Raw genomic sequence first — 22,626 nt, 5'->3', positions numbered from 1 at the left:
GCAAAAGTTACAAGAACAGACACAAAAACAATAAATCGAATTTATTCTTCAGATTCAGTCCGTGAATTCTTCAGGGTTTACTTCACTTTTGCTGTCAAGAAATGATCATTTTTAACGAGTTCACGAAATCGTTCACAGGAAGTTATATGCAACCGTCAAGATGCTCGATCCAACTGATCCAACCAATAGATTTGCCAATTTCGAAAATTGCGACAGATTTTTGCATCTAAAATGGCCAATATGTTACAGAGAATTTCGAACAATATTTGCAATAACGATCAAGAAGATAGGGCAATCTGTCAGAAAACCACTTTTAAGGGTACAGTATTTTTTTGGAAGTAAACACATGTTGCATAAAAGTCTTGGTGAAAGCGCAAGAAAGTACCTACGGTAACTAATTTTTTTCTTGACTTGACTCCAGTCATCGATTGATTATGAGTCGACCAAGTCATTTAAATCGATACTCGGCCAAGACAGGCATTTTGTTGTAACTTCAAAGGATAGCATAAGCTACCACAATATTGGTGTTTGGTCTATCATTACTGTAAAATAGTACTAGAAACTGTGTAAAAAGTCAGGAAAATTAGCATTGAGACTGGCCCAGAGGACCACTGGAAGACTAGCTTTCGAAAAACCGAATTCTCTGGCGACCTCCTGCCAGGCGAACGTGCTCGTGACATGCAGTGCTGAATACCACTGCAATCTGCATGTCACCCGTACCAAAGCTATCGCAATACAATTACCAACCGACCTCGTTATGAGGGCACTTCGCTTTGGGTTTATTCCATAAAAAACATGCTACTCCAAGCCAACAGAGAGAAACACACGCAGCAAGAAAGCTCAAAATTAAATCCCGCGGCGAATTAAAACGCCAAATAATCGCGGAAAATTGCGCATTTCAAAAAGTAGTCCGTCTCACGATTGAAGGTATCCTGGATGATATGCCTCAAGAAACTTGTGGAATTGAACATAAAATGATTGGACAAACGCGACAAAACCGTTCAAAATGCTATGCCGCCAACATTGCCACGCCACGTCATTACAGAGTAGCCAAGTAACAACCAGGGCTGGGCACAATAATTCGAGTATCAAAACTGAATCGAGCATGTAGAGTTATATTATCGACGAGAATTACAGTTTTAGCGCTTTTTGCACAGGACTAAAGTGTCACAGCGTGCCAAGCATGCACTTCAAGCAGTGTTACCATATTTGATATCGAAAAAAGAGGCCACTTTTTGAAAACTCTGAAATCTGTAATGGCGGAAAAGAAAATGGTCGAGTTGTTGATGGCATTTTAATACAAATTCCCTAAAAAGAAGACATTCAGGCATCCTCCTAGTGCACTTATTGAAGAAAGCGGACGTATGCTAACCTACTTCAAGACGACGCGCTAGGGCTGTTAAAAAAAAACTTTTTTCCGGAATCTTGCTGGCTCCATGAATAAATCGTTAGATTGCCTTGAAAAACGACGCACACCAAATTTGAATTCATTCCAACCAATAATCACGGATTTCGTAGAGTTTGATAATTTTGAGTTTACCCAAAAATACAAAATATTTTTTTCTTCAAATTTTTCTGTCAACCCTATGAAATTGTTGCGCTGTCTTCAAAAACGATGCAAAACAAATCTGACTCAATTCCAACCCATAGAAGCTGAGTTATTTGAGTTTTTTTTATGATAATTCTTGGATTATCCACCGATCAAGGATAACCCCCGAATTATCAAAGAAAAACTCAAATAACTCAGCTTCTACGGATTGGAATTGAGTGCTCATGCTCAAGTCAGTACGCAAGCCTCGCTGCAAGGTTACCCAATTTAAGCCTACACACCAAATTTGGTTCAATTCCAACCAGTGGAAGCGGAGTTATTGCCGTCGAAAAAATTTGGATTTGAATAAAATAGTATTTACGGTGGGCACCACTATAATAAATAATTAAAGAATTGGTAACCGTAAATACTATTTTATTCGAATCCAAATTTTTCGACGGCAATAACTCCGCTTCCACTGGTTGAAATTCAACAAAATTTGGTGAGTAGACTTAAATTAGGTAACCTAACAATTTTATCAAGTAGCCAGTGCGGTTTGAGAAAAAAAAGTCATTTTTGAAGAGCCCTAATGTACATATTTCAAGTTATCTATTCATCCAAACCGGTATGACACTGTAATTAGTGATACTCAAATATTCGACTCGAAGGGTAATACTCTATTCAGAACAGAGTCACTCAGCTACTCGATTCTGCCCAACCCTAGCAACAATCTCGGGATCGCACACACCAAATCATATTCGCAGCATTTCCGCTAATAGTCGTCGCCGCGGCTGACCACCTCTTTACAAGTCGGCCTCAGCATTATCGTGTGCTCGAATTGCGCGGTGTAACAGCCTTTAATATCGCACAACGGGGGGTAAGGATCGACTACTCCCGTGTCGCACAAGCTTTTCAGCGCCATGAGATATTTCGATTCTCCTAAGCGGTCGATCCAACGGCGACAGAAAGCCAGAGTGCCAAAGTTTTCCGAGATCAAGTGTAGCAGCTTTCTGGCTCTGGGTAACCTGCAGAATGGAAGGAATTGAACGCACGAATAAACGATAGAAAACATCCAGCGTTGTAATTACTGGAGTCATGACCTGACTCAAGATTTTTTGGTGACTCGACTTGACTGGAGTCAATTTTTGTATTCCACTTGAGTCATGGTGTACAAGTTTGACCAAGTCACAGGACTCGAGACTAGGACGGCCAAGACAGACATTTCATTGTAACTTCGAATAATAGTAAGGTCACCACGTGATTGGTATTTCGTCTATCAGTCCTGATTCTTGGAAAATAGGGCCAGAAATTGTTAATACTGAGAAAAATTACGATATAATGAATGCGAGCCATTCTATATCACTCATGCGGAGTTGAAAAAAGTGGGTTGAACGTCATTGGACTGAAAACTGAACAGTGAACATTATGACTTGGACTCGACCCTCCACTAGCCGACTTGACTTGGTGGTGAAATGAAAATGACTCGAGTCAGAACTATAAAAGTGAAATTGACTTGTGACTCGGAACCTCGCAACTTGGTCACAACCCTGAAAACATCAATGTCAACACAAGAGTTGATCGAAGCAGCCAACATTGATAGGCTACTAAACTGGAGACTGAAGTTGAAGTAACGTAGTGAATTACCAAGTAGTTATATAAGTAGCAACAATTTCGAAGTCATGTCGAAACTACTTTCAATACCAGTACAAGATCGGAAAAGCGCGGAAGTAGTTTCAAAAGTAAGATTTTATTGACGGGGTGCATACTTAAAGCAGTCAATCTGAGCAGTAGGGCTGTCATAAAAAAATTCTTCAGATTTCACTGGCCAATTGACAAAATTGTTAGGCTGTCAGTAGAGATGATGCACACACAAAATTCGGCTCAAGTCCAACCACTAGACGCGAAGTTATTGCAGTTCTAATTCTATGATTCTATGATAAATGATGACAGTTAGCCCACCTAAATAAGATTTTATTCAAATCCAAATTTTTCTACGGCAATAACTTCGCTTCTACTGGTTGGAATTGAGCCAAATTTGGTGTGCAGCGTTGTTTTAGGCAACCTAACAATTCTGCCGTGTAGCCAGTGAAATTCGACTTTCGACATTCCAGGATGCAACTTTGTGACTAATCCAAACTGACTGATGAAATAACGTTACAATTTTCGAAATATATTCAGTCACAGTGACCAATGAGCTCTTTCGCCCGATAGCTGAAGATTGCGGAAGAACTTCAGGACAAAACATACCTGAGATTGACGTGCGAGTTTGCCAAGTCAAAATTCTTCATGTAATGCGAGCATTCCATGTCGTCGTGGACCACGCCGCGTCCCGTGCTTCCGAACGTTTCGATCGCAAACACCTCGCCTTCCTAAACAAAAAATACATACACAAGTAATAAATAATATATAATCATATAAAAAATACATCGCATAATTGCGAAACAATGCTTAAAACCTCACTTCCATCCTAGTCTGGTCCCCTCCTTTGACGATGGGCACCGTCTTTCCTGCGTGAATCTGATAAGGACCGATCGAATGGCCGCTCAGATTACGAATAGGACGAACTGGAAATGGTGGGCTCAAGTTACAATCCTGCGTGACGAACACGGCAGAGACGTCTAATTACCTCGGTACGTTTTCCCGTCGAGTTCAACCTCATACGACTCCATCGTCTCTTGAATTCTTTCCCCGAGTTCACAAAGTCTGGCGTCGATACCTGATACCGAAACAGGAATGAAATTCCATATTTAAAAATTCAAACGATCAAAAAACAAATTTTTACAATATAGAACATGAAAGGAACTTATTTTTAAACCAAATTCGGCGGTGGCCCGACATAGTATCGTTAATCAACATAAATGAGGTTATTTTGATGCAGAATTATTAAATTTTAAATTTTTTTTGCGCCTTGTGCCATTTGGTATCACCATGCATTTCTTGCAGGGTTGCAATGACTCGACTCGATTTTCTGAGGACTCGACTTGAGCTATTTTATTTAAATACGGAAATGACTCGACTTGGACTTGAGTCATTGCGCATGACACGGACCCAGTCACATGACTCGAGACTCAGACGGCCAAGACCGACATTTCATTGTAATTTCGAAGAATAGTAAAGTAACCGCGCTATTGGGATTTCCTCTATCGGACCCGGTACCTGAAAATTCGACCAGAAACTGTTAAAAGTGAGGAAAATTAGTATTTTATAACTGCGAACTATTAGATATCACCGAACAGTGGGTTTGAACAAGACTTTAACTGGAACTGAACAGTCAACACAATGACTTGGACTCAATCACAATACTATGACTCGGACTCGTCCCTCTGTTCGACGACTTGGACTCGGTGGTGACTTGAAAGCAGCTCGACTTGACTCGAGTCAGAACTATAAAAGTGAGATTGACTTGTGACTCGGAGGCTTGCGACTTGGATACAACCCTGGTTCCTTGATTTTATTTTACGCGTAATTTTACTAAATGATGTCTACCTTTATGCATTATGAAGATTTGGCCAACACACGATTTCACAAGAATTTTTTTTGAAAAGTTTGTGACCCGCTGCTCTATACGATTACAAAGGCAACCCCCTCAAGACTCGAATATTGAAATTGAAGGTATCGTCGGCCCACCTGCGTGTTTAATCCCGGTATTTGTGGCGTCTTTCACTGCTTCCAGCAACTTATCGTATTTCGGATTGAACGTAACTGTGAACGCGCAGTCTATGATGCGTCCTGTAACAAAAGACAAAATCCATAAAATGATATCTAGTCACTTGTGGGCTACGAACATCAATCACTTACCGTTGATATGAGTACCAAAGTCAATTTTGCAAACATCATCATACTGAAGGACCGTCTTGTCACCGGCATTTGGAGTGTAATGCGCCGCGCAGTGATTTAGTGAGCACCCTGAAAATTTCGAGACATTTGAAATTAGATTACAGCTAGAATTATAGCTACACGGCTTTCTCCAAAGTAGATTAGAAGTAGAACCAAACTTGTAAATTGAATTACTTTCAAATAAGCTTGGCTCGTTTCTAGATCATTGTAATTTTGCTGTAATTAGTCTAATATAGGGTTACCATGCTTTGAGATTCCAAAATAGGACACTTTTTACAAGTTACAACAGGGTTAATAGCAGACGAGAAAACAGGAAATTTGGAAACTCGAAACCTATTATTGGGTTGACTAAAAAAATGTCACATTCCCAACTTCACTTTCGAAAGACCCGCTGCACGCAAAATCAGTTGTAGTTTTTTTGGCACTTCTTCGAGAGTAGCATGATATCAAAAAGTGTACATCATGGTCACCAATAAATGTTTCTCATGGCCACGTTAAAATTTCTAAACGTCATAATAAATTTTTATTTTTTTCGCATTGAGATTAGGGTTGGAGCCTTGGGGGAGAGGGATAGGGTTGGGGGATATTAGGGTTGGGGTGGGATATTAGGGTTACAGGAGGGGATATTTCAAGGTTGGGTAGAGGGGATATTAGGGTGGGGTCGGGGGATATTAGGGTTGGACGTGGGTTAGGGTGTCCCAAGATTAGGGTTGGGAGAGGGGGGATGTTAGGGTTTGATATCGTGTCCCTCACCCCAGCCCTAATCTTGGGATACCGTAACCCACATCCAACCCTAACACCCCCTCTTTCAACCCTAGTCTCGAGATGCCTTAACTGCAACTTTGACCCTAACTCCCCCCTTCCCCCCGACCCTAATATCCCCATCCCACAACCCTAATATCCCCCACCTCCAACCCTAATATCCCCTCTCCAGATCCTAATCTCCCCCAACCCTAATCTCGGGATACCCTCTCCCAACCCAAATATCTGTCTCTCAAAAGGTAAAAAACAATTTATTTTGACGTTTATAAATTTTGACGTGTTCATGAGAAGCATTCAACGGTGAACACTTTTCGATGTCTTCCTACTATCGAAGAAGTGCCGCTTTTTTTTAGTCAACCTTGCCTTCACTGCCGTCGAAAGTCAGATTCCGCATCGTTATGGCACTTTATAGTTGTCACCATACAATCTCCATCACAGTTTTAACAAAACATCTCTAGACAGCAATACGTTTCTACCAGTAGAGTAGGCTACGGTATTGGCAATTGGCAGACCTCCAAATGAGAACCACTGGCCTAGCTTAATAAGACAACTTGAATCGAAAGCCACAGAACCTAGAGCTGTTCTGTGGATTTTAGGTAAAAACTTGTGTATGCACCTGTTGGAAACGCGAGTCCTGCTTCTAACTTGTTCTCGTTGATTAATTTTCGCGATGCCTCCTCAAGTTTTTCACTGAAAACATGAGATCAGATTGTTTAAACACTGTGATAAACATAGACATGGCCGGAAAATTGATATTTTACAGAAACATGATTTTCTATAAACTTTCAAAATGGGTATTCCCGACGGCGACGATATAGAAACAGATCTTCTAGTCTAGTTGTTGTTGTTGTTTGTTTCTATGAATAGTTAATTTAGTTATAGTCAATTTCTGTTATGAATGCTACAATGAGGTTTATTAGTCACGGCTAAAGCCGTCCAAGGCCGCTTCTGAGACCTGGGAGGGGGAATTCTTGCAGACTAGTGTCAAACGCAATGATGAATACCCGTCACACAAGGATATATCTTGAGTTCTGCTGGTCACAGACCTACATATTATGACTGTGAAGAGTAATTTTTGACACAATTCTACAAACATCAAAATAGCAGGTCATAGTCAAGCGCAACATTACTAAGCGTATAATACCCGCAAACTTGTGCATCAAGTGCCGGAATGTATGAAGACTGAATTGAATAGCTATCACATAACGACATAATAGTATGTTGCAGTCATGATATGCATTCTCAATAGAACTCGCCAATCTGCGTCTATCAATGGCAGAATAACCGATATAGAATCTATAGAGGTCCATGTGCAATTTTTTCACTGGCTGCATGATAAAATTATTATGTTGGCTAAAACAACAATGCAAATCAAATTAATTCCAACAAGTAGAAGCAAAGTTATTGCAGTAGAATAATCTTGATTTGAATAATTTGAAATTTGTTATATGATAAATTCAAAATTTTCCACTGCAAGAATCTCGGTTCTACTGGTTGGAATTGAGCCCAATTTGGTGTGCAGCGTTGCTTTAGCCAACATAATAGTTCCATCACGAAGCCAATGACATTTGAAAAAATATATGTCTTTGAACAACCCTAAAGTGCTTGCTTTTGAATTAGCTGGATGGTGAGCTACATTAATATTTCCGTTGTAAGTTGCCTATAATCGAGCGTTTTCATGCGGCCCCATGCATATTATGAAGTTTGAAATGCGTCTCCGACACCATGGAGTTTGATCCTCGTTAAAATGATTAGATGAAATCTAGACCCCGTGAGGCCCGTCAGAAATTGCCACAGCCGACCACGAGGGTCGTCAGGGCGGGGTATTGGTAATAGTTTTCAACTAGCAATAACCACACCTCACGAAACGATCATAGGTTATGGTACTGCCGCTGCACAAAGATAACCTTCAAAGTCCCAGAAATTTATTATATAAACGACGCAACAATACTACCGTTTACGGTGAGCGGGTGTCGCGCCCGCTGGTTGTCGATCGACTTGCGTTATTAATCTTTCAGATCTACCCCACGCACACCATTATGTCTGACTCGTCAAATACGAAATGCAAAGTAACGGCACTAATGTAATTGGAGAATGCACAGCACACACAAGCTAATACCAAGAGATTTTGTGTTATCGTGCAGCCCATGCAGGTATGCAATACCCCCATCAGGACTAAGGTCATCGGCTGAATGCACATGCACTGCACAAGCTAGAACCAGCAGTATTTGTGTTATAATATACAGGTATGAGATACTCGATCAGTCCAATTTGTCGGCTTTTGAGGCAAAAAAGTTTTTTTTCAGGACAAACTACTTCGTAAGGACAGACAGTTCCAACCAGAAATGAAGATAAGTAGTAGGCCCCTATAATTCTAACATTATGTGGAAAAACACCTGATTATCATACGTGAGGTCAAATTCGGTCAAAATTAGGATTTTTAGTAGATGGGAATAGTAGATGGGAACGCATAGGAGTTTGAAAATTTTCAATTTATTATAAAAATTCAAAAAAATTCAAATTCTACTGCCAACCCCATGAAATTGTTAAGTGGCCTAAAAGAACGATGCATAACAATTTTTGCTCAATTCCAACCGGAAAAAGCAAAGTTTCTGGAGTTGTAAGCTTTAAATTTGCCCAAATTGCATTGACGGTGGGAAAACCCAGAATTATGAATGAAAAAATCAAATAACTTCAACGCTTCTATGGGTTGGAATTGCGTCAAATTTGTATTGCGTTATTTTCGTAGACAACTCAACAATTTCATGAGGTTTACAGTGAATTTTTTTTTTTTTTTAATAATAAATATCAAATTTGAATTGGCTCTGCGTCGGCTTTTACTGGTAGGAATGGAGCCGAATTCGGTGAGTAGAGTTTTTGTAGGCAACCCAACAATATTATCAGTGAATCCTCGGAATTCTGACTAAAAAACTTATTTTTGAACAACCCTTTCGTCCAGTTTGACCCCCCCCAGTTTCTACAGCGACCACAATTGCACATTCTCACCATATCTCAATCATGGTCATTCCTGGTTTGATGTATCCTTGAACGTATTTCCTGACCTGCCGATGAGCCTCGGCCGCCTGCCTGAAATCGTTCCACATTTCCTCGTACGATACGTCCAGGGCTTTCTTTTCTTGAGAAGTAACTCTCCACTCGGAGGTACGTCTGAATTGAAACGGAAGTTAACAGATGCGGTCAGTAACAAGGCAATTTTCCTTCATCGGAGTACTCAATTAAATTCATCAACTTGTACCATTTAGACTTCATCCACTTCTACTCACAGTTTAGTTTTTTAGGCAAAACCAGGCTTATAACACTTACTTTTTAATTACTTGGGAATCACCACTTCTGATTGTACCATAGTAGAAATTTACGACCGAGAATTATGATTTTAACGCAATTCCACTTCTACCTAAAGTTTTCACTTTTTTAAACAAAACCAGACTTAGAACAATTCGTTTTTACTTCCCTGAAAATTCTAATTCTAATTTAGAATCTATGACATTACTTCTATTTCTACTTGAATGCCAACAACGAGCACATTGAACACCCGTTTCTATCAATCCAACCATCTCACCCATCCTTGTCCGGAGGATATTCGGTTTCTTGGCCTTTCGGGAATATCTTAGGATTGTAAAGGTCAAAAATCGGAATGGTGGGAGGGTCGGTTTGCTGCTTGGGACCTTTCTTCTTTTTTCTCTTGCGTTTCTTCTTGCCGCCTTCCGCAGCCTCTTCGGCTCCGTCATCTTCTGCAAAATAACGCACAAATTGGAAGATCCCCAACTTACCAGATTCTAGATCAGAATGATACCTAAAGTTTGTTTCCTAATGATTAGAATTAGACTACTAATTACACGACTCGGATTTTGTAGCTATCCAACTCTGCACCGAACCAACATAATCAGTCGCTGCGCAACATCTTCCAAAACATCTCGCATTTGTTATACAACCACTTACCCTCCTTGTCTTCCAAAGTATTGTCTTCCATTTTCTGGACAACGTCAGATTCCTGGCCGGTGACACCTAGCTCCCCATCACCCTCTGGTGACTCTGAACAAAGCAATGGTTAGGAGCTTAGGACTGATGTATCTTAACTATTTTATTCTGCAATTGGCTACAAAGGGTGTCGGAGGTCGTCTGCAGTTACGGCGCTAACCTCTACACAACGAAGCTTCATAATGATAGAACTATTCATCAAAGCAACATCAGTTCAGCTTACCGATAATTTCATCTATTCAAAACACCACAAGCTTGCGATAAAACGAATAGAGCGGCAGGGGCCTAAATCCCTTGAAATGACTGAGTAGTATTTCAATCAATCATCCATCCACCTAGGCCTTGAACAGTCGTTCTGAACCTTTGCAGCTTACACAGTGGTGTGATTTCAACACAACACTAAATAACCCGCACACCAATTTTGGTTCAATTCCAACGAAACAAAGCTATTGAGTTTGATAATTTTAAATTTTCAATATAGTATAATCAATTTTTTTCAAATTTCAATGTATATACCATGAAATTGTTGAAGTTGTCTAAAAAATATGACACGAAACCAATTTGGCTCAATTCCAACCCACAGAAGCGAAGTCATCAGAGCTATTTGAAAAAAATAGTACTTAGTGGCAAATTCTTTAAATTATTAATTTTAGCACTACCCAGTACCCACCGTCAGCTGCTATTATAACAAACCAAATTTTTCTACTCTTATAACTTCACTTCTACCGGTACTGATTGTAATTGAGCCAAATTTTGCCAACTAGTATTTTTATCAAATAGCCAGTAAAAAAGTTATCTTTCAACAACCCTTACAGAGCAAACAATGAATTGTACTGAAAGTTGTAAATTTACTGCAAGTGTACCGCAAACCATGAGAATCAGATCATTTTTTGGGGGGCTTGTTAAGATATTCCACGGTTTTCTAACTCGTTCGATATTTGAATCTCAAACCTGCCGTCTTCTTTTTCTTCTTCTTCTTCTTTTTCTTTTTCGCCTGCTCGGTCTGTTCGGCGACGCCATTCACCAGTTCGTCTTTGGGCTCGTGAACCTCATCGACACATGGCGGAATTTCCACCACTGCAGCCATATCGAGAATACTCAAATACAATATACAGATCTAGAGTAATGAAAAATGTTCCATAAAATCGCAACAATGTATTGCACCACCGCCAGACTAGTTTGGCTCTAAAATTTGCTGTATGCCTATTTTCAATGGTTTTACTTGTAACTAGCATTGGGCACATCATTGAATATAAAGAGTTCAGATTTTAAATACACATTCTTCATACGCAAAATAATTTTCAGAACAAATGCAGTTGGCATCAACGCTTAAACACTAACAAGATTCGATACACTTGTTAAGAAACAGCAAAAACGTTTTCGGAATATCGTCCACTTTTGTCGTAGTCCCCGTTTTCACGTAGGTCAAAAACTGTTGCCTAAACCTCCGCAATTGTGACAAAGTCAAGTTTTGCGTGATGCAATATTTCTCTGCAGTGCCTGGAACTGAAACCAGATCTCCGATTAACATCGATTTTTGAGACGCTAAAATACTCGAAACGATTTGCTGCGTCTTTTTGTCGACCTCGTACAAGTAATCCGTTTCTCGGAGAGGCGGATTTTGGGTCGACATGTTCGGCTTTGGAGGTTTTTTGTGAAAGAGAGCGTCGCAAATGTCTCTCGCTGGCAAAGCATCTTGTTGTTGGATTGTAAATAATGGAGAATCCCAACGATGGCTGGAATCTGGAGGCTCGAACCGCATCATCAGCTCATCCAAGATTTCTTCATGATATCTTTCAGTGTCACTTCGAGCTGAATTCCAGCTTTGTATCGTATCCTTTGACGATTCGGTGCAGATCACGCAGTGCGGCGTCCGTGCGTATTTGCTGACACAAAATAGTTCGTAACGGAAACCTAGAACAACACAAATTTGCGTTCACATTCGGGCATTTAACATATCTATTTCAATTATAATCGCGGGTCCACTAAACATCAATGTAACGGTAAGTAAGTAAGTGAGTAACGGAACAATGTGTAGGCTAGTAAAAAAGTAGTATCCTATCAAAAGGGAACTAGGTCATTATCATGGAACCCAAGCACTGCTAACTGAAACCAGAGAACATAATGACTTGACTCGGACTCGAGTCACAACACACCTTCTTGGACTCGGACTTGACTCGGTGGTGAATCGAAAATGACTCGACTTGACTTGACTCGGGTCAAAACTATAACAGTGAGATTGACTTATGACTTGGAACCTTATGACTTGGTTACAACCCTCGATCATGCCAATATCATTCTACCCGAGCATCATAGAGGCTACTATTTATGTTCGGTCGATGGTGAGCTCAGCAGTCAAAGACTGATCACTTTCAATGGTCTGTTGAGTGTTGAGCATTTGGAACTTCGCAAACAAGTTGACTTATCAAATATTATCCTGATATAGCGAGCTTTGGTGTATCAAGGCCATTTGGAGGGGTACAGTAAGTTGAGTCTTAACTAGGGCTGACTGTGGAACCCACACTATGCCAATCTAAAGCCTAGAGACCCAGTGAAGAGCGAATGAACAGCGGATGATCATTGATCAAGATTGTCACAAAGTTACATGGGTCATTCGGCCGAGTTGGATGTTATATTGAAATACCCATCCTCCGTCGTTTTTGACATCCTTCTATCTGTTCATTACAAAGCATTGTATCATGTGTGCATGGAGGTGGTTAGAAGTGCCGGACCTGACCCGCAACAGGATTTTGAGCGGCACGCAGCCAGAGTTCAAAGAACTTGTTGACGACTTTGATCGACCACACCACAGATGTCTAATTGACTTCAACAGCTATTAATAAATTCATGAAATACTGTTTTTGTCTCCATACTTTAAACTTAAAGCTTACATTTAATACGATTTATTCCTTTTATAAGTGGATAAATACGCAAATAATGTAACGATTTAGGAGTCCGGCCTGTCAGGTACTTGATTTTCCCATATCAGGCCTGTCGACTGTAGAAGTTGCCCGCCTATGGTATTGTACATTCTGAGTCTCGAGCAATTTGATATTATATGATTGTTACTTTGGATTATATTCTTGAGTCTGCAATACCTCGATCGATTGTGTAGTCCTACCATGGTTGACGGCATCAGTTAAATGAGAAGAGGCTTTTGCCACTGCTATATAAATCACAATCAACTTACCTTTGATATAGTTGAGCGAATCAAGAATGACGACCGTTTCCTTTGTCAAGTTTCTGTCGACTTCCGATTTCAACGATCCTCGAATTGCTTTTTCATGTTTCGAATCATTATAAATATTATTCCTGTCCACTCCAAGGCTGTCATCTCCTACGACAACGACTTTCACATCTGGATGAATTTCCGCTAAATACTCAGTCAATTGACGGCACCGTGTTGTCTTCCCACTACACGGATGTCCACACATCAGTACCAACGGCATATTGTAATTTTAGTTAGATACCAAGTAAAATCTTAATAATATTTACAATTTTTAAAAGATTAAAATTTACACCAAAAAAATGAATTTATTAACAGAATACATAGTAAGTAGGGTAAGGTACACTTCTGCATGTAAATTCACAATACTAAACAGGACACTGGAAAACATGCAAAATCTGCTATGAAACCACCAGGACGTTGTGAATATTACTGGGAATGCAAGGTAATATGTACCAAGGCAATACGTACAACCCTGGACTCGGTGGTGTATTGAAAATGGCTCGACTTGAGTCAAAACTATAAAATTAAAACTGAATTGTGACTCGGAACCTTGTGACTTGGGCTACAGCTTTGATAGTTACCAATGCGTGTTTCTTTTTCACTATTCGCCTTTCTAATTACGATACAAATTATATATAACTGGCTGTGATAAAATAAGACAATAATCGAATTGAATGATGATAACCAACTGGTGCAAGACGATACGCTTATTTTTGCTAGGTTGGTATCTTGAAAAATGGATAAGTGAAACCATAAATTGCCATATCATCGCTGTGGAATCAGAATGTTTTCATGACATTTTAAGAAAATCAGGTTTTGTAAAATTTCATTTTGTTTCGGCCATATCTGGGCCATGGCTATATTTGTTACATTGTTTCAAAATTTTTCAGAAACTTGATTTCCTCAAAATGTGAAAATAGACGTAATCTACTGTGATTCCGCAGTGACGATACATTATCCAAGACGAAAACAGTGAGCCAAATGACAATCGCTAACAAAATCCACGAAAATATGCGCTCAATTGTATACAATAATCATGACACAAAGTTCTACAAACACAGATGATATACTCGAGAAAACAAGCCATATTTTGCGGCAGCATTCTATATCCATCTCAGCAATGATACGGGTTGTAAGTTATCCAGTGAGCTTTCTGATTCTTCGATCTTTTCGCAGAGTTGTGCGACGTGAATATCGATTTGAAAGCCTCGGTTTTATAAATCGTATCTTCCTCCATTTTACGTTTCACACCATTCAACGTGCCCGAGACCTCCAGCTTTTGAGCGGTACCTTGTCCGGGGATTTTCTTAGAAAAGGTGTCAGTCGACATCATTCCAGAACTTGTAGGAATATCAGATTTTTTGGGATTTTCGATTTTTTCTTTTTCACTCGTTTCCATTTTTTTCTTGGATTTTTGTGATTTCTTGTCTTTTCTGCGTTGATCTATTTTTTTTTGCAATATCTCCACTTCTTCCTTATCCCCGTTCAACACAATGACGTCATCGTATTCTGAATATTCTTTCGAACAGATTCCGCAAACCGAACCCCTGAGCTCTTTCAAAGCTCTCTGACTTAACACGCATGAACAGCTTCTTAAGTAACAAAATTTGTGTTTTCCATTCATTTCCACTCCCGAGATCGGGCACATGTATTTCGAATCGTGGTCGTCGATGTAACCGTCACCCTTTTCGGCCTTCTCCGTCCTACTTTTCCAGGCCGGATTTCGGTGTAATGATAATGTGTGAATATCTTTCAAACCTTTAATGTGTTTCATCTCTGATTTCTTCTCGGCTTTTTTGTTCAACAAGTATTCGATAACCGCGTCCTTATTGTACAATTTACCCAATTCGCAAGCGACTATCGGTTCCTTCAAAGGCTCGCTCGAAAGAGCGCAATGTTTCCATTTCGCCACTATGTCGGCGTTTTTGTCTTTCTGTTCGCCTCTCTGTTTGGTTTTTACTAGTTCGTGTCTCCGCGGAATAGTTCCTCCATCGCAACCCATCCCTGTTAGCTGACTGCTATTTCCACAAAAACAATATGCAACACGCTTCACGGCAAAATAATATTTACTACACGAGCCACGAGAGATACTTTTGCCTTCGCACCTTTTCTTTCAGAATACAATAGCTTGGTTTACTGTCTCTGGTGTTTATGGCTCATCAAAGTCAACATCATTCCAATGATAAATTTTTAGTTTAGTTCAGATTATTGAGAATTTCGTCGGTTCAAAATGATACAAAGAAAATAGAGGAGGGGGCAATCAATCAAAATCCCACTCTGGCCTATTCTTCTTACGGCGTTTTGATAGGACAGGGTTACCATATGTCGTCCTTTAGGAGGATTTGTCCTCCTTTTTCATGAAAGAAAGAGAGAGAGAGAGAGAGAGAGAGAGTCTTATTTTCATCGAACCAAAATACATAACAAACAGCAGTGATGGTGGTACAGAAAATATGCGTGCACAGTAGGGTTGTTCAGAATTGACCGACTTTCAAAAAGTCCAGGTTTTCAGTCCGATTCCCATGCCTTATACCTTAAAAACATATTCTGGCTACTTTTTTTTGTAACTCGTCCCCTGCATCCGTGTGCACATTGAGCTGGAAGAATAGCAGCTGAAAATAGGGGATTCCCCTAAAATCTGAGTGTCACGATTTTACCTACCCTAGTTAAAGTGACATATAACATGGATTTATGCAGCTGTTGCGGTTTGGAGTGCTACAAAACCCCACTATATAAGGCATTCCTAGTTCAGGATATCATTTCCATGTCCCACACTGCCTTAGAACTGCTCAAAACTACCTAAAACTGATAGTCATTTTGTTGGATCACATATCCTACACCCCTCAAACCTACCCGGCACTGTTCATCAATTTCCTGGATCCTCATGTGCAAGAATACAACTGTAAATGTAACATCCACTCACAGCCACATAATAAACATCACAGGAAACGAAAAAATAAGGCAAAGAAAGAGATCAACTTGGCAAAAAATTACATAAATCAGGTCCGGATGAAATGGTTGCTTTCGAGAAATCTGCATATCTGTTCCGATCTTCCACAGCTTGTAGGAGGCTCACTCGCTGTTTTTTGTCATCCGTTATGAACGCAGCATAGTCGGTATTCAATTTTACCATACGCTCTGCTGCATCATAACTACTTCAACAGTATTCACAAATTCTTGAGCAGTCACGAAATCCGGATCAGTATGCCATTCCGAAACTGGAAGACTCAACCAATCATGTTCCACATGTATAGCATCAAATAGAAACCACGGTTCTGGCCCAATCAAATCGACCATACTCATTGACTCAGAGACAGAGTCAGAGATCAGACTGAGAGGCATACCTCTGCGAAATTTTTCAGGGATTGGCATTTTAATCAATTTAGCAGCCATTGCTTCCTTCAGTTTGTCAGGAATCTTTGGATTAGCCGAGAACATGGTAAATACCACCATTTCCTCAGTTAGATACCAATGATGTTTTCGCAATTTCTTGTATGCCACATCAGCAACAGTGAGATCGCATAATGAAAAGTTTTTCATGTCATGAAGGAATTTGAGATCATTCCAAGGTGCGTCACATGCAATACCAGTTTTCAACCAAGCTGGAACATAAAACAAAGCAATGAATGTATTGATTCGTTCCAACTTTTCAATGAACTCTTCAGAATAGTCCATTTGCTCACTCCACATGAACATTTTTTGACAGTACAGGACTTGACTAATCCATCTAGCGCTATGAGTAACACCAGGCTTGCGAAAACGATGATCAACATATTTGTCATCCAAAATCGCCAAGGTGCCTGTTGCACATTCTCTGTAGTCATCTCTTATCAAGACTTCTTTCTGCTTTCCATCATTGGGTTTCATCAGTGGAATTATTTCTTGCTTTGCTTCATCAGCTTTCATCGCCAACCAGCTGCCTTCAATAAACTTCAGCGTTTTATAGCTTCTTGATTCATCAATATGTTTCCACTTCTTCTTGAAGGTATTAAAATCCGTGTTTTCAGGGCCTGTGGTTGTCGATCCAAACAAACACTTCAGAACCTCTCGAATGACCAGTTCATAAATATGATGGCGACAGGCATTGTAGAAAACTTTCCTGTTAATATATTCTTCAAGTAACGGAACCGCACCTTTGTTTTTACCAGTGTTTGAGGATGTTGTGACAAACACAAGAGCTCTAACAGATTTTGTTAAATTCCAAAGTTCCAGCAGTTCAAATGATGCATCAGCCTGTGCTTTTCCTGTAGCACTTTATAGAGTTTGAATGCCAAGAAGTTTCCCTTTCTTAAATGCGCCGGAATACGCAGACGATGCGAGCACTGCCAAGGCCTCAAATTGATATCCTAGACGACTCTTAGTGAGCTTTCCATCCCAGTGCAATGCAATGTGCTCTGGTGGATTGGTGGATATTTTTTCAAAGATAGATTCGGAAATTTTCAAACGATTTGCAATGTGTCGTCGATAGGTCCCAGATCTCGAAAGATGGAAGTCATTAGGGTTGCCATCGCAAGCTTTAATCAGTGCTGCAGTTATCATGGTAGCGGCATTATCACTGACTTTCAAGCGATCGAAAACCTGGAATAGGTCTTCGTCGCTGAATAGGTTTACAGCTTTTAGAGTCACAAATTTAGCGGAATGACCAGATGTCGACTGTGCAAGTTCAAAATCAGTGCTGTGAGAAGTGTCAGCTACCTGTGAAGATATAGATGAGCTCTCTGTAAATACACCTTCGCTACTTGATGCTGGTGCAGACTCTCTTGCACTCATGGTCCGTCTCTTTTGGTGCATGATTTTCGCTTTCAACACTTTATCTTTGCCACCGATCGTTGCTAATCTCGGACCCCTTTGATCCTGATAAAATGCTATGTCTTCACGTTTTTTATCGTCAGAAAGAAGTCTACTTGCTTCAATTGTCGCTATCGCGTCAAGGGCTCCTATATCCCATAGCTTACTCAGTTTGGCTTCAAAGTCGCTTTGTTTTTTTTATACATATTGCCGGCCTGCAGTTTTCTTTAGTGACAGCCATTGTTTCCACACTGTTCCCAATCTTTTAGTGGCATTGACTTTTGTGATAGTCTTTATGCCAGCAAGTAACCAAAAACCGATCACTTCATCTACTGCGATCTGGATGTGTGACTTGACTGGTTCATTTTTTTTAAATGAATGCTCTCTCAGGTGTAGCACATATTGCATAACTTGCCTCACAGCCTCAGAGTGGGCAACTTCGATCCCGTAATGGCTTCCTCAGATGGCCCAACTAAGAAATGTTGTGTCTGCGATCGTGTTCTTCTAGTTTTCTTCGGTACTGCTGCACTAGATGACGATTTTCTTTTTTTTCAGACATTTCGCACTACAGCTAATCCTAGAAAAACAGATATACATAAACTCAGTCAAGCAACAAAGAATAGTGGAAAACATTTCAGTTCTTTAGAGTTTTAGGTCGAACACATACTGCATAACTTGCACAGGAGTAGCCAGATTAGATCCAGTTATAGATTATCGAAGATAGTTATTCCTAAATTGGAAAAACTCATACCAGTATATTGATATCTTGGGATATAACAAAAAATTTAGAGCAACCGACTGGCGGTTTTCCCCAGTCACTGGAATGGACATTTGCAAGCTTTGTTTCTATCCTAGTAGAAAGGAAAAGAGTATCAGGTCTATTATATCAAATAGTTGTATACTGCTATAATACTATGTTCACTAATCACGCGCTAAACTCGCTAATAGCACGAGTCAAAATGCCGCCTGATAAGTCCTGCACCTCAATCGTAAACACAGTCCATCAACAACAAAGCAGCAAGGCACCTGACTAATCAATGATCCCCGTTTCACAGCCGTGCTCAGCGCTTAATCAGCGCTAGAACATACGCGTCACGTCAATGAGAACACACGCCATTCCTGTCGAGTCACTGACAACGGGGGAATCCCCTAATTCCGAAGAAGTTTTTAGGTGCATGAGAAAACGGCAATGTGCACACGGATGCAGGGGATGAATTACAAAAAAAAGTTGCCAGAATTTGTTTTTAAGGTATACGGCATGGGAAACGGACTGAAAACCTGGACTTTTTGAAAGTCGGTCAATTCTGAACAACCCTAGTGCACAGTATTCGGTATTAGATAGGAATGATCGATAAGACCGTGAAGGTCATCTAGTCTGATCACACCAGCATCAAACAGGTACACTTTACTCTGAACAGTCTAACTGTAAAAAAATGTTTAGTTAGGAAAGGAAAATAGAAAAAAAAATTAAACAATGGTAGCAAATGATCAATGAAGCAATGTCTGGGCGAGGTAGGGCAACAGTGTTAGTGTAACGACAAGAGGTGATCAAGTAGGGCTTTTTTGAATCTATTATAAGGCAATTCACGAATATGTGGTGGTAATGCATTCCAGATGATAGGTCCCGAGTAGTCGATAGATCTCTTATAGTTAGGTTGCTATTGGGTGGGGGTAAGTAGATGTTTCCTTTAGACGAGGATCTCGTGTAATGGGAATGGTCATGTTTAGCAGGTATGAAAAAGTCATCAAACACAGGAGGCAGACTATTGGAAAAATATTTGTGAACAACTTTTGATAAGCGATATAGTTCATCAACTCGCAAAATTCGATGCTTACGGTAGTAAGGCGATAAATTGGTACGTAAAGGTACAGATGAGATGAAATCGGAAATGTTATCCGAGAATGCCTAAATGTCCATCTTTTTGGGAATTCGTACTCCTTTATAGCTTTGACAGCCAGGCTAATGGACAGACCCAACCACTGATATATAGAGATAGCGTAGTGGTGAGGATAAGCGCCCACAAATCTGTCGGACTCGATACGATTCCCGTTGGGCTCCTCTTCCCCCGCCGTTGCCGTTCGTTCGGCGACGAAAAAGACCAGAAAAAGACCTGACCAAAGGAAGCACTCACAAGGAATGGAATGAACTAGTAGAAATGGCCACGGCTTCAAAAAAGATCGACATCGAAAATAACCGTGACATCGGGCACTCTAGGCCGAGGTGGATGTTAGAGTAAAGAATCGCTACCGATACGTCTCGTTCTACATCCTCCTATCTATTCATGACATCGCATTGTGTCTTATCGCATTATGTACATTGTGAGCGACTTGTTCAGATGAAAAATATAACTCAACGATTATTATATATAATAAACTAAGACACTACTAACTAAAAATTAAATGACGCGAAATGTGCAATTCGGATGTTCGGGCGGGTCTTTCGGGAGTAGGACCAAAAAAAATTAGCCTGTTTTTATTTTAGTCAATATAGGCTACGGCAGCATGAGTATTATCATAAAGTGGGTCATTCCGGAGTCGGCACAACATGATTTCCCGTAAAAATTCCAGAATCGGCAGTGTTCTAGTCCGGTAATTTGTAATATGTAAAAAGTGTCCTCCTTTCCGCGGATCCCAAAATATGGAAATCCTAGTTTTACGAAAGAATCCAGAGAAAGACCCGGTGAAGGGCCGTTATAGGAAGCGAATGAAAGGGAGCGAGTAAAAGCGTCGAAAAACTATAAACGACGGACAAAATGTATAGACCAGTGGTTCCCAACGTGGGCGATATATCGACCCCCAGGATGCGATTTGGCGGTCTAGGGGGTGAAAATAACGAAGGGGCGATATGGGAGCGAAAACGGAAAAAGTGGACGAAAATAGCGAAGGGGGCGATGGCGCGTTAAAACGGCTCTATTGGAGTCAATTCGGAGATGGTCGGCGATGATCGGTGTGGAGCGTGAAAAGCGGGTGATGAGTCGAAAAAGGTTGGGAACCACTGTTCTAGACGCAGCGGCCTATAAGCAGACAAACTATTTAATGTACCGTACGCCACGCCTGTATTTTGATCTCTTCAGAGCAAAATCACAAACAATTCGGGCATTTCTATCTCCCTGTTTGTGAAATATTATCGCAGCTAAATTGCAAATCGTTGCTGACCATACAGCATTAAAAGCCCTCATTTGGTGTCATCTTTTACTGAGATTGCCGACTTGGCGAAATCACAAACTAGCGCGTTGATTGTGAAACGTTGTGTTGCGTCTGGATCGAATTACGAGATTTTACGAGAGTTCAGAGCGCTCTTGCGTGAGCTGGCCGCAAAATGTTTTGACATACCAATTTTGACACAATGCGGTTATCGCATTCGAGAGAGCTCGTTACCGCTGGCGGAGATTCTGATTTACCACATTGTTTTGTAATGCCCCCCACCCTGGTTTACTGCTTGAAACATATGACGTAATCTTACCCACCGTAAATAGTATTATTTGATTTTGCGCGTTTATATATTGAAGTGCCAATGTACCCTTAACGTACTCGCTTCGGCGGTGCACATACTAAAATTGGAACGATACAGAGAAGATTAGCATGGCCCCTGGCGCAAGGATGACACGCATAATCGTGAAGCGTACCAAACTTTTTCGTTGTTACGTTCATCCAGCATGAGCAAATAGGATAAAATGTAGGAAGGAAACAAATAAGAAATATTTTTAATGCGCAGAAGTTTTCCAAGGCCTCTCAAAACTACTTCAAGTGGTAGTAGAACATGAAGATTTGAAAAGAACCGAGGAGAGTATCCCTAGTAACGAAATACATTCAGTTTCCGCTATACAGGGCTGAGTTTGATAACTGTAGATAACTTTCATCTTTTCTAAATTAGATTATAATTATAATTACATTATACACAGTGTTTTTCAATTAGAATTAGAATTACTGAAGTCGAGAAAAATGAAAGTCTGAACTAAGTTCAATTCATGACAAATCAGACCTCATGAGCATCAGAACGGAAAGTTAATACAACAATCTGGTAAACTTCGCGCTGGCGACCATAGAGCGCAGAATTTAATACAACCGGTCTCAATCGAAAGCTCGAAAGTTTAGTGCAGTGGTTCCCAACCCTTTTTTTAGACACGCCCCCGGGCTTACTGTTTAGAGTCAAGTGTACCTGTTTGATGCTGGTGTGATCAGACTAGATGACCCTCACGGTCTTATCGATCATTCCTATCTAATACCGAATACTGTGCATGCATATTTTCTGTACCACCACCACTGCCGTGTGTGTTATGTATTTTGGTTTGATGAAAAAATAAAGACTTTCTCTCTCTCTATGATTAGGGCTGGACAAAATCGAGTAGGGGAGATGTGGTAGCGATGGATCAAAAATTGGAAAATGATCTCCGGCCCCAATATTTTCAGCCGATAACAGCAGATCTTTTGCTGGCTCGCAACACTTTGATACAAGCTCTACCTATCGCGCATATACGTGAATATC

At 40.3% G+C, this 22,626-nt stretch overlaps 3 protein-coding genes, 1 long non-coding RNA gene and 2 other non-coding genes across 6 annotated transcripts; 1 reads left to right on the top strand and 5 right to left on the bottom strand.

The window, feature by feature from the left end:
- Positions 1 to 755: 755 nt before the first annotated feature.
- LOC145442039 (methionine aminopeptidase 2-like) lies at positions 756 to 11,245 on the bottom strand. Its single transcript, XM_080320030.1, has 11 exons — positions 11,078 to 11,245; positions 10,088 to 10,180; positions 9,708 to 9,879; positions 9,134 to 9,295; positions 6,744 to 6,817; positions 5,327 to 5,434; positions 5,156 to 5,257; positions 4,155 to 4,244; positions 3,989 to 4,092; positions 3,776 to 3,897; positions 756 to 2,553 (listed from the first exon to the last, which is right to left on the bottom strand). The coding sequence occupies exons 1-11, from the start codon at positions 11,211 to 11,213 to the stop codon at positions 2,301 to 2,303; spliced, it is 1,416 nt and encodes a 471-aa protein (XP_080176156.1). The 5' UTR covers positions 11,214 to 11,245; the 3' UTR covers positions 756 to 2,300.
- On the bottom strand, positions 7,894 to 8,031 carry LOC145442104 (U4 spliceosomal RNA). Its single transcript, XR_013915956.1, has one exon. It is a non-coding gene; the product is annotated as a U4 spliceosomal RNA (small nuclear RNA).
- On the bottom strand, positions 11,246 to 13,575 carry LOC145442046 (protein KTI12 homolog). Its single transcript, XM_080320040.1, has 2 exons — positions 13,317 to 13,575; positions 11,246 to 12,040 (listed from the first exon to the last, which is right to left on the bottom strand). The coding sequence occupies exons 1-2, from the start codon at positions 13,573 to 13,575 to the stop codon at positions 11,463 to 11,465; spliced, it is 837 nt and encodes a 278-aa protein (XP_080176166.1). The 3' UTR covers positions 11,246 to 11,462.
- A 30-nt stretch (positions 13,576 to 13,605) lies between these two features.
- LOC145442045 (replication termination factor 2-like) lies at positions 13,606 to 15,490 on the bottom strand. Its single transcript, XM_080320039.1, has one exon. It carries the CDS (start codon positions 15,355 to 15,357, stop codon positions 14,470 to 14,472), a length of 888 nt encoding a protein of 295 aa, XP_080176165.1. The 5' UTR covers positions 15,358 to 15,490; the 3' UTR covers positions 13,606 to 14,469.
- Positions 15,491 to 17,614: 2,124 nt separating this feature from the next.
- LOC145442049 (uncharacterized) lies at positions 17,615 to 18,579 on the bottom strand. Its single transcript, XR_013915933.1, has 2 exons — positions 17,996 to 18,579; positions 17,615 to 17,965 (listed from the first exon to the last, which is right to left on the bottom strand). It is a non-coding gene; the product is annotated as an uncharacterized LOC145442049 (long non-coding RNA).
- A 3,088-nt stretch (positions 18,580 to 21,667) lies between these two features.
- LOC145442107 (U6 spliceosomal RNA) lies at positions 21,668 to 21,775 on the top strand. The gene has a single exon (XR_013915959.1). It is a non-coding gene; the product is annotated as a U6 spliceosomal RNA (small nuclear RNA).
- The last annotated feature ends 851 nt before the right edge of the window (positions 21,776 to 22,626 follow it).

The sequence above is a fragment of the Botryllus schlosseri genome, chromosome 6 (genome assembly GCF_051294905.1).
Source record: "Botryllus schlosseri isolate E-star chromosome 6, Bs_hap1, whole genome shotgun sequence".
Lineage (NCBI taxonomy): Eukaryota > Metazoa > Chordata > Ascidiacea > Stolidobranchia > Styelidae > Botryllus > Botryllus schlosseri.
This window is presented reverse-complemented; position numbering and strand designations above follow the sequence as displayed.

What these genes read in the sequence shown, in the direction of transcription:
- LOC145442039 (XM_080320030.1), bottom strand. Translation starts at nt 11,213, where the DNA reads ATGGCTGCAGTGGTGGAAATTCCGCCATGTGTCGATGAGGTTCACGAG. An exon ending in ATGACCATGATTGAGATATG is followed by an intron (nt 6,818 to 9,133) that starts GTGAGAATGTGC and finishes TCATGTTTTCAG; the next exon opens with TGAAAAACTTGAGGAGGCAT. An exon ending in GGGACCAGACTAGGATGGAA is followed by an intron (nt 3,898 to 3,988) that starts GTGAGGTTTTAA and finishes TTTTTTGTTTAG; the next exon opens with GAAGGCGAGGTGTTTGCGAT.
- LOC145442046 (XM_080320040.1), bottom strand. Translation starts at nt 13,575, where the DNA reads ATGCCGTTGGTACTGATGTGTGGACATCCGTGTAGTGGGAAGACAACA. An exon ending in TTCGCTCAACTATATCAAAG is followed by an intron (nt 12,041 to 13,316) that starts GTAAGTTGATTG and finishes GTGTTGTTCTAG; the next exon opens with GTTTCCGTTACGAACTATTT.
- LOC145442045 (XM_080320039.1), bottom strand. Translation starts at nt 15,357, where the DNA reads ATGGGTTGCGATGGAGGAACTATTCCGCGGAGACACGAACTAGTAAAA.